This window comes from Heteronotia binoei, chromosome 2 (genome assembly GCF_032191835.1).
Source record: "Heteronotia binoei isolate CCM8104 ecotype False Entrance Well chromosome 2, APGP_CSIRO_Hbin_v1, whole genome shotgun sequence".
Classification (NCBI taxonomy): Eukaryota; Metazoa; Chordata; class Lepidosauria; order Squamata; family Gekkonidae; genus Heteronotia; species Heteronotia binoei.
The window spans coordinates 189,453,761-189,465,792 of NC_083224.1; the positions used below are offsets into that span (position 1 = coordinate 189,453,761).

At 43.0% G+C, this 12,032-nt stretch overlaps 1 protein-coding gene across 1 annotated transcript in view; it reads right to left on the reverse strand.

The window, feature by feature from the left end:
* Nucleotides 1-12,032, reverse strand: part of LOC132567100 (hippocampus abundant transcript 1 protein-like) — a 31,192-nt gene that overhangs the window by 18,254 nt on the left and 906 nt on the right. The window contains exons 2-5 of the mRNA XM_060232717.1: nt 6,092-6,187; nt 4,829-4,891; nt 4,037-4,164; nt 2,543-2,657 (exon numbers count right to left, since the gene is read on the reverse strand). Coding sequence (XP_060088700.1) covers nt 2,543-2,657; nt 4,037-4,164; nt 4,829-4,891; nt 6,092-6,187 — 402 coding nt within the window. The remainder of the gene's footprint in view (nt 1-2,542; nt 2,658-4,036; nt 4,165-4,828; nt 4,892-6,091; nt 6,188-12,032) is intronic.

The following is a 12,032-nucleotide window of genomic DNA, read 5'->3' on the forward strand; positions in this document are numbered from 1 at the left end:
TGAGCAGTCAGATTAAAACAGATAAAAGGAAGTACTTCTTCACCCAAAGGGTGATTAACATGTGGAATTCACTGCCACAGGAGGTGGTGGTGGCTACAAGAATAGCCACCTTCAAGAGGAGTTTAGATAAAAATATGGAGCAGAGGTCCATCAGTGGCTATTAGCCACAGTGTGTGTGTATGTATAAAATTTTTTGCCACTGTGTGACACAGAGTGTTGGACTGGATGGGCCATTGGCCTGATCCAACATGGCTTCTCTTATGTTCTTATGTTCACAAAGATCAAACACCACAAAGATCAAACAGATCTTAAAGGTAGAAGCTTTTCGGCAGTGCTAGTGGATTCAAATCTAACTGTTGGGAACAGGTTCAGGGCAGGCAAAAGGAAGTGCTTTACTCAATGAGTCATTCAACTGTGAAATCCACTGCCAGTGAATGCAGTGATGGCCATGAGCACAGTTAGCTTTAAAAGGGGAGAGACAGATCCATGGTGGAGAGGTCCAACAGTGGCTACTAGCCACGGTAACTGAAGGAAGCCTCCATCTACAGAGGCAGCAGCAGGGGAGGACCTTAGCCTTTATGCCCTGTTTGTCTGGCCTTCCAGGGCAAATGGTTAGCCACTCGGTGAAACTGGAAGTTGTACTAGATGGAACACTAGCCTGATCCAGCAGGCTACTTATTTTCTTATGACTCCTAGAAGCGAACCGAGACAGGCAGGAATATGAAACAGAAGACAAGCACCAGGAAACATGTACAAGGTGAGCAAGCCACGGGTTAGCCCCTTGGCGGAATCCTCTCCACTGCTCAGCGGCCTCGTCTTGGTACATGCATGGGCACTAGCAGCAGGATGTTCCCAAAGGCAGCAGACAGAATGCTGACTCCAGCAGATGGAGCTCTGAAAATCCTGAGCACCTGGAAGTCCCGTCCCACAGGATGAAGACTGCTGATCTAACAGCGTGCTTGTGATGATACATGGAATGGCTGCTTAAAGGGAGCGAAGCCCATGCCTTGAGTGGTAGCGAAACATGCCACATGAAGAACGAGGCCAGGTGGTGGCACAGATCTCCTTTAATGCCAAGGGACCCATGCCTCTCAGAGGATAGAAACAGGAACTCTATTACGGATTATTAGGCAAGGGATTGAAGATAATACGGCTGACATTGTGATGTTCCTGTAAAGATCTATGATGCCGCCTCATTTGGAATACCGTGTACGGTTCTGGCCACTGAATCTCAAAAAGAGCACTGCATGTCTGGAAAAAGTACAGAGGAAAGTGAGCAAGATAATTAGGGGATTAGAACATCTTCCCTATTAAGAAAGGCTGAAGAGTCTCAGTCTTTTCCGTTTAGAAGAGACAATAAGGGGGGGGACATGAGCAAATTTTATAAAATTGTGCATTGGGTGGAGAGAGCTGACAAAGAATTTTTCCCCCCTCTCCTAAAATACTAGAACTCAACGACATCCAATGAAGCTGATAGGCAGTAGGTTCAGGATGGACAACAGGAAATACTTTACACAGAGTGATTAAAATGTGGAATTTGCTGCTAGAGGATAGTGATGGCCACAGGAATAAAAAGGTAAAGGTAATCCTCTGTGCAAGCACCAGTTGTTTCTGACTCTGGGATGACACTGCTTTCACAACGTTTTCATGGAAGACTTTTTTTTTTACAGTGTGGTTTGCCATTGCCTTCCCCAGTCATCTACACTTTATCCCCAGCAAGCTGGTTATTCATTTTACCGACCTCGGAAGAGCAGACAGGTTAAAACGGATAAGAGGTCCATCAGTGGCTATTAGCCACAGTGTGTGTGTGTGTGTGTATGTGTGTGTGTGTGTATATATATATATATATATATATATAAATTTTGCCACTTTGTGACACAGAGTGTTGGACTGGATGGGCCATTGGCCTGATCTAACATGGCTTCTCTTATGTTCTTATGTTCTAATGGAAGGCTGAGTCAATCGTGAGCTGGCTACCTGAACCCAACTTCCACCAGGATCAAACTCAGGTTGTGAGCAGAGCTTGGACTGTAGTACTGCAGCTTACCAGTCTGTGCCACAGGAATAAACAGCTTTAAAAGTGGATTAGATATAATTTTCATGGAAGATGAGTCTATCAATGGCTACCAGCCATGGTGGCAGAAGGGAACCTCCACATTTGGTCAGTCCTCTGCAGGCTGCACTGGCTGCAGATAGAGTTCTGAATCCCGGAGCCAGGAGACCACATCAGGGTAAGGCCTTGGCCTCTATGCATCAGAGCTCTTCTGATGTTCTTAACTCTTGGAGAGAGCAAGGATGGGCGGGCAGGCAGGCAGATTAGGGATCTTCTGGCACAAAGGCTGTATCGCTGAACTTCCCATTCAGTTCAGAACCCTTTATTATCAGCACCCTAATCTTACTCAGGTCCAGAGGAAAAAAACCTGCCTTACTCTTAAAAAAAATAAACAAAGCTAGAAGATTAACATCTTCTCCCAGAAGCAAAACAAGTGGCACAAGGAGCAGACAGCCACAGAAGGATAGCCAGCAAAACAAGAGGCCTTACCAAGCCATAAGCCGTACTGCGTTCATGTTCTTGCGTGATGTCAGCAACATAGGCAAAAATCACAGAGAAGGTGACAGCAAACACTCCAGACATTGAGATGACGGCAAAATACCACCTGGAAGAGAAGGAAGGAGTTGAGTGATGCCACATGGCTCTGAAGTAGAGTTCACAAAAGCAAATGGAGAACCTGACTTGAATCAAAGACAATGCCTGCCATGACACAGCCAAGTCATTGACTTATCTAACTCCTAAACTGGTGTTTATGGGAGCCATGGAAATCTTCTCTTTGGGATGGGGCAGCACTGCAGAACCCATAGTGTTGCATGTCATGCTTGGCACTAGATAATCCAAGTGTCATGCGAGGCACTGCACAGTTCTACACAAATGAAGAAATCGTCCCTGCCAACAGCTAAAAGTCTGGCAAATACATTGACCGGATTTTGTATTATACATCTGCACTGGTATTATCATTGGGGAGGGACGGTGGCTCAGTGGTAGAGCATCTGCTTGGGAAGCAGAAGGTCCTAGGTTCAATCCCTGGCATCTCCAAAAAAGGGTCCAGGCAAATAGGTGTGAAAAACCTCCGCTTGAGACCCTGGAGAGCCGCTGCCAGTCTGAGAAGACAATACTGACTTTGATGGACCAAAGGTCTGATTCAGTATAAGGCAGCTTCATATGTTCACATATGTTGTATTATAGATCTTGCATTCAAACCTTCTCTCAGTTCCAAAGGATCAGATTTACATTTTATAATGAAAGAATCAACACCTGTTTAGCCACATCTGTAGAAAAGCAACTTTCAGCAAGCAGCTAAGGAATGGGACAGAGGGAAACAATTGCATTTATTTGTGCTTCCACACCAAGCTTTCGACAAATACATGTTACTGTCTCCCTTCCCCTAGAATTAAATCCAAACAAATGGCGACGATATAAACTTAAGCATGTTATTCCTTTTTGCATTTGCGAAAACATTTTCACTATGTTGTATACTAATTTGCTCCATTCAACCTCTACTTATATGTATGGGCTGGTAACTTCTATTTCAATGCATCTGAGAAAATGTGAGCGCGTGTGAAAGCTCATTCCTTGAATAAAGTTTTGTTGGTCTTAAAGGTAACACTGGACTCAAATTTCGTTCACTTAAGCAGCTGCAAAACAAATCAGCATCCCCAGAACCCAGTTCCATGCCCAAAATTTTCTTCTTACATTTTATCAGAGGGCCTGGTAAAAAGCCAAAGAATGCGTACAATGGGCACACGCAAACGCAGAACTACAAAGTTTTATTCAACGTATGCACTTTCATATGCAAATACATTTTCTCAGATATATTGAAACTGCAATTTCTTCATCAACAGGCTAACTTAGAGTGTACCAGAATCCAGAACTTTGCACCCCAAAACAGGCAGGATCTGGAGCCAAAATCAAGGCCAGCACTTAGCTGACATACCCAGGCCATGGGCAGGCCTTCATACGCTCAGCTTGGAAGTTACTTACCATGGACTGATCTTCATGAGAGGGATTGGTGCACAGGTGAAAAAGACTGTGAGGAGCAGGAACGATTTTCTACCCCAGACATCAGACAGGGCTCCAATTAACGGGGCGCTTAGGAAAGAGAGAAGACCCTATGAAGAGAACAGAAGGGGGATCTCAGCTATATAGCTCATAGCCAGTTTTGCTACAATACCTTAAAATTGGTCACAAGAACTATTTAAGCCTCTTCTGCCAAAGTAAGATGTCAATATCCTGAGCCAAGAGGTTACAACTTAAGAAATATTTGAGGTATGTCTATAGTCTTGGGGGGGGGGGGGAGAGTTCTGTTTGAAGCAATTTACACACCACAAAAACATACTGCACAACAGATGTAAAACCAAGAAAGGTATCATACTGACATTTAAAAATTAAAAAAAAAATCACAAAAGTATATAAATCATCACATGAAACAGGAGACTTAATACACACTTGGGCAACTAGACTCCCCTCCACCCCAATTAGTCAATTAAAGGATTTTCAACAGCTATGATGGAAATTTTTTTTGGGGGGGGGGGGCGACTTTCACAGCAACTTCTTTTGCTGGTGACAGTCGGTGATCTGGTGCAGCACCAGTGACGGAAAATATGGCAGGGGATACACACTCCTTCCAAAATATTATTCCTGAATACATCACAAGCTAGTACAGTCAGAAGAAGTCCATCACCAAGCTGCCCTAAAAGTAGCATCCACCCCCCAAGCTCAGTTTTCCAATGGTGGCCACTGGGCACAGGAACTGCTTCAGGGAGACAGCCTTACCTTGACTCCGTGGATAAGACCATTCATTAAGAAGGTATGTTGAGGGAAAGTCTGGTGTAAGACCTGCAGGGAGAACCAACCAGACAGGTCAGTACTATTGATTCACAAACTGTTCTCTGAATTTGAATTTAAAGAGATGTCTGGAAATTAGGGGGGAAAGAATATTCCTTTGAAAAACTGCAGAAGTTGGGCATGCATTTGTTTAGATCTAGAACTTCAGCCAGCCCCATACCTACAGTCACTCTTGTCCCTTCTGCATAAGCTCTAACCATTGTTTGGCTTCAATTTTTCCTTCCCCCTCCCCACCCTATTGTCAACACCTGTGACAATAAGCTGGTTGTGCAAGTTACATTTTCCAGATAATCAGATCAACCTGAACGATATTAAAGGTACACCTCAGAGCAAAGTGGCAGGCTGCCTCCAGAAAATGAATCCAAGAATACTGTTTAAATCTTTCTGAGAGCAGCAGTTTTCTGGCATTTAAGTATCACCAGAGATAAAATCATCAGGCCAGACTACAAGCATCTTCCTTTAGTTCAAGGGGTCCCCAACCCCCGGTCTGTGGACCAGTACCGGTCCGTGGCCTGTTAGCAACTGGGCCGCGGAGTGAGGCAGAGACCTTCACCTAGTCCTCATTTAAAGACCCTCGTGGTGGGGGACGGACAGGGATGGGGTGTGGGGGCATCCTGGGGCAGCAAAAACCCCAGCACCCTCACCGGTCTGTGGAAAAATTGTCTTCCACAAAATCAGTCCTTGGTGCCAAAATGGCTGGGGGCCACTGCTTTAGTTGGTGTCAGCTTCTGCTGGATTGGCTGTATGGGTCACAGCAGGCACCTCAAAACTGAGATTGTGCTGGTGCTGCAAGGAAGACACTACACAGACAGGAAAGCATCCACTTCTGTCCATTTTCTGGCTGCCAATATGCCACCGGTGGACAGTGGAAGGCAGACTAATGAAACTTTGTGGGCAAGGAATTTTTGCAGCCTAATCTAACACTGATTTAGAGACCTGGGCACATAGATGTGTATCCCTCATTAAAGGCACCAGTGAGTATGTTATTTAATACTACTGAATGTTCACAAAAACCATGACTGCACTTACCTGTAACTATTATTCATCTTCATGTCTTCTGTACAGGCAGGAGGGGAGGATCTATGCAAAAGCATGAAAACGTTCCCACAACACCACACTGTGCTGCCCGCCCCCTTGGCTACATGGTTTCTGCATACTGTCACCTTCAATGACCAAGCAAAAGGTACTCACTGTTAACATTGGGGTGGTGAGCAGCCCCCAGGCAAAGAACTCCAGGAAAATCACCACCACAGCATGGTACACACTGGGCTCCCCAATCCCTTGTCGCTGAAAAAGGAGGAACAAAGGTCAGCGCTTGCTGTCTTCGTTCTACACCAGCCCCTATATATTACAAACCATGCCAAAATGTGTGTCCTACTTTGCTCTCTGCTCTGAAGTGGGTCAGTCTTTGGTGGAGACAAAAGCCTGGATTGCAGTGTTTAAATTCTGGCTCAAAATTCATTTTAGAACAGATCCCAACAGCCTTCTTGATTGTATGAAAAGAGACCCATATATTTCGTCCTGGACAGCAGTGCTTCTGTCTAAACTCAATCAATTGGGGTTAGAGGTAGATGATTTTTCTACCTCTGAAGAGTCATATATCTTCAGATGTATTAAACTGAGACTGTGGGAATTGGAGGAAACGAAATTATGGCCAACTCTCCCTTATACTTGCTCTCCAGCTTCCTTAGGTCTTTATGCTTTTTGTGGCAAAATGCCCAATTATCTATCAGACCTAACCACTCCAAGTCATCGCAGGGCATTTATGTTGGCCAGACTAAACGCGTTTCCCTCCAAAGTTTTACAAGGGAGATATCAGCGAGTCCCTTTAGCCGACAGACTTTGCTCCTGTGGAGCGAATACCCCTGACTCAATCCAGCATATATTGCTTGATTGTTCTTTTTACCATAACCTCCGTAAAGATTTATTTGGCAAGCTTTCTTTTTCTCCAGATTTGTCTATTCTGCCACCCTGTTATTATTTATTGAGTGATACTGAGGGGGTGGTTAGTGAGGCTGTGGCAAAATTTCTGGCTGACATCCTTAAATTTAATTCTGACCATGTTTGAATGTATCTGTAAGCTCGGTTTTATTTTGATTTTATCTCCAATGTTTAAATTTTTATATTCTGTGTATTTTTATCTGAATCTATTATGCCATTAAAGGTTTGGTATGGTATGGTACAAACCAATGAAGTTGTTTGTGGCGACTGAGAGGAATCTCCACATTCAGAGGCACTGATCCTCTGCATCCCAGAGCCAGGAGGCAACATCAGGGGAAGGCCTCAGCATCTATGCCCTGTTGTTGGCCCTTCAGAGGAATTGGCTGGCTGCTGTGTGAGACAGGATGCTGGATTAGATGGACCACTGCACTGGTCCATCTAGTCCAGCAAGGCTCTTCTTTTGTTATGTACTAAGGCAGTATTTCAAAAATACTGTTTTGGAGGGTTTTGTTTCATTTTAACTCAAAGCAATATTGAGAAGGGAGTGGGAAGTCTCTAGAAAAAGCTGCTTAGCAGGTAGCCTGAATGGGAAGTCAGTAGGCAGGCACACATGGTTCAGTATTCTTTGTCCCCATCAGAGCCAACCAACTGGGTTCTGGGCACAAGAAGGTTGAGAGTGAGTCACAGTGGACCAGAAGTCTCTAGACATAGAATACTATTTCAGATGTTTTTAGTGCAAACCATTTCCTTGCCTAGCTCTTTGCCCCAAGCAATACATCAAGGTGACCAAGAGGCTGCTCCACAGTTGGAATTCACAGATTTTGGCATCATTCATCCATGATTACAGAGCCTCTCTTTCAACCACTCCGCTGACTGGACCAGAAGCTATAAGGAATACTACTGACCAGCAACTGGCTGTAAAAACTATGAACTTCCTATCTCCTGCACATGACAAAATTGGGGCTATGTTGAACCATAATGAAATTTCACCAGGCATTACATTCCCAGCCCTTTGCATTTTTTTTTCATTTTTCTTATTAAGGCTTCTGGAAAAAAGCCAAGGAAAAAAACCCCTGAGGTCAGAACCACCCCAGAATGTTTTTGCAAACAGTAATGCTGGAGATCTTAGGAACCACTGAAGAAACCTCTTAATATTCTTCCTTTCGGAATGAATGAAGAGAAGGTGCTAATCACTTAAAAAGCATATTACAAAATGTTTTCATAAACCTGCAGTTAACAGTTGTAGAACTATACAACATATTTTCAAGCATATAATGGTTAAAATGGGACTGATTTCCCAACTATTAAAGTACTTCAATGTGTATGATGCCCTCACCTGGATGGCCCAGGCTAGCTCGATATCAGATCTTAGAAACTATACAGGGTCAGCCTTGGTTAGTACCTGAATAGACCACCAAGGATGGCCGCAGTTGCTACTCAGAGGCACGGTAATGGCAAACCACTTCTGAATGTCTCTTGCCTTGAGCATCCTATGCTCCAATTTGCTCCAATTTTAGGGCAAAAAATGCATACACTACTGAATATTTCATGTGTTCTGTGTCATTAAGTTTAATTTCCTATCTAGATATGCCACTAGCCTGCTACAACTGTAAGAGATTGTTTCTGTCCAAATAAACACTCTTTACTACAAGGTTTTTGTTTTCAATCTCCTCACAACGATCTGAAAGCAAAATCTTAAGATTCAGGTACTAATGTCGAATAGAGTGCTGGACTTTGCAGCACTCTCTTCACCAGTGGACATCTGTAACTTTGCTATACTACAGAATACTACAGCCTTTGTACTTACTGTAAAAAGGTAAAGGTAGTCCCCTGTGCAAGCACCAGTTGTTTTCGACTCTGGGGTGACGTTGCTTTCACAACGTTTTCATGACAGACTTTTTATGGGGTAGTTTGCCATTGCCTTCCCCAGTCATCTACACTTTCCCCCCAGCAAGCTGGGTACTCATTCTACCGACCTCGGAAGGATGGAAGGCTGAGTCAACCTGGAGCCAGCTACCTGAACCCAGCTTCCGCTGGGATTGAACTCAGGTTGTGAGCAGAGGGCTCCGACTGCAGTAATGCAGCTTTACCACTCTGTACCACGGGGCTCTTACTGTACTTGTGTGCTAAAGACTCACAGATTTGAAGAAGCTTTGCATTTGACAAAGGGAGTTTGGATTCTAGAAAGCTTATATTGTGAAAATCTTGTCAGTCCCTAAGGTTCAACTGGAACCAATTCTAGATGTTCTATTGCAGACCAACACTATCCTCATAGAGTTCACAGCACTGGAGAAATGGATTCACAAGCAGCTTCCAGCAAGCAAGTGTAACCAGGCCACCATATTTCAGAGCCACTGAAAAATCTCCATACACTCTACAAAGGTCATGTGCAGCAGCAATCTGGCATTACCAAATTAATCTCACCCTTCTCTCCCACACCCTGGCAGATCTTCTCAGCTGGTAACCCTAAAGAAGCCTTCAAACTCAAGGCAGTGTCTGAAAAGACACAAGCAAGTTCTTCTGCAGATGCCAACCTGCAAATGGGCAAAATCCAACAGCCGCCTGTCCTTTCTCAATTCCAGCTCCCTCCTTGTGGAATGGGCTGCCTGAGGTCAGGAAAGCTCCCCCTCTCCTGGCTTTCTACAAACTATACAACACTGAATAATTCAACAGGGGCAACATGATTCACAAAGTTACTTGAATAAACCTAAACTTGGATAACGCCTGCAAAATTGGCAAAAATGCATCCGGAGATCTCTAACTGATGCTGGAAGTGTAAGCAACAAGTCAGTACTTACTACCACACGTGGTGGACCTGGAAGATTACAAAAAGGCATTGGATAAAGGTTCATGAATTGATTCAAAAGATATTGACACAGCCAGTACCCTTTAAACCTGAATTATTTTTGCTAAATGTTTACAGCCAAGATGGATAAAACAGCAAAGCATATGATAATTCACATAATAACAGCTGTGAGAATTATATTTGCTCAATACTGGAAGAAAAAAAGAAAATCCGACTATAGATGACTTGATAGTAAAAATAATGGAGGTAGTGGAAGTAGATGAATTGACATATATGCTTAATTCTCAAACCAACAAGAATAAGACCCAGAACTGGTCCAAGTTCTATAAATGGTTATGTATATGAAAAATAGAAATGTATTGAAATACTTAGGAAAATGGTAGAAGGTTGAAAATACAAGAATTAAGGGTGAGAAAATATATTAAAATATAAAAAGAATAAAAATAATACTGATATTTTTATTCGTAAGTACACACTGAAATAGGAGTATATCGTTGTATAGAAACACAGATAAGATTAACATAAGAACATAAGAGAAGCCATGTTGGATCAGGCCAATGGCCCATCCAGTCCAACACTCTGTGTCACATAAGAACATAAGAGAAGCCATATTGGATCAGGCCAATGGCCCATTCAGTCCAACACTCTGTATCACCCAGTGACCAAAAAAAATTTATATATATATATATATATATATATACACACATATACACACACACACACACACACACACACACACTGTGGCTAATAGCCACTGATGGACCTCTGCTCCATATTTTTATCTAACCCCCTCTTGAAGCTGGCTATGCTTGTAGCCGCCACCACCTCCTGTGGCAGTGAATTCCACATGTTAATCACCCTTTGGGTGAAGAAGTACCTCCTTTTATCCGTTCTAACCCGACTGCTCAGCAATTTCATTGAATGCCCACGAGTTCTTGTATTGTGAGAAAGGGATGGTGTAGGGAGGAACTGCTCACCTCATCTTTGTTTTTTTATGTTATATTGTTTAAGTTTGGTTTGTGATTTTATGTTATGCTATGTGGAAATTTGGAATAAAATTACTGCTGCAGAGAGAGGGGGGAAAAAAGGAAGGCTCCCCCTCTCCTGGCTTTCTACAAACTATACAACACTGAATAATTCAACAGGGCAACATGATTCACAAAGTTACTTGGATAAACCATTAGGTTAGACTACTGTGTTTAGCTTGCTGAAATTGGCTTTCAGTTATGTATTCTGCATCATAATGTGTTATACCATGCTTTGCTTTAGTTGTTTTTAAATTCCTGACTGCTTCTACAACCCTAATCCTATTGATTTTTATTGAATATCCCATCCTATTGATTTTATCGACTCACTAAGGGAGGCAGATTGCTAACACCAATTTTAAAAAACTGGGAGAAATGAAGCATTAACCACCAGGCCACAATTGTCCCTTGTCAGGATGGTAGAGGGTGTGACTATAGAGCAGAAGCACTACCTGGGCTTCCATAAGCAAGGCAGGACCTAACAACACTCAAACTGCTAACCAGGCCTTTGAAGGCGAAGGACGGTCTGCCCCTCCTCAACCTGCCTATAAGAATAAGAACAGCACAACCTTGGCTGCTGTGCAGGCTGTGACAAGGCCGTACAGGTGAAACAACAACCCATGTGGTACAGTAGCTCAGAATGTAAACTACGTAAGTCTTACAAGAGCTAGGTTCAAATCCCCACTCAACAATGGGTCACTCACACTCATGCAGTCTAACCTTCCCTGAACCCTTGATGTTGTGAAATTAACATGGAGGAGGCGGGGTGCGCAGAGGGTACATGCCTTCCTGAACTTCTTGTGAAAAAACAATATATGCATTATTGGAAAATTTGGTTAATATAACAGAGTTCTGCCCAGTCTTAGAAGCGAAGTACTGAGAGCAGTAAATGTACCAAAAAGTATATGCAAAAAAGGTAAGAACATAAGAGAAGCCATGTTAGATCAGGCCAATGGCCCATCCAGTCCAACATTTTGTGTCACACAGTGGCCAAAATATATATATATATATATATATATATATATATATATATATATATATATATATATATATATATATATACACACACACACACACACACACTGTGGCTAATAGCCACTGATGGATCTCTGCTCCATATTTTTATCTAACCCCCTCTTGAAGGTGGCTATGCTTGTGGCCGCCACCACCTCCTGTGGCAATGAATTCCACATGTTAATCACCCTTTGGGTGAAGAAGTACTTCCTTTTATCCGTTTTAACCTGTCTGCTCAGCAATTTGATGGAAAGTTACATTTCTTCAAGTAGAACAAAACAGGAGTCAAGTTGCACCTTTAAGACTAGCAAAGTTTTAATTCAGAATGCAAGCTTCCGTGTGCTCT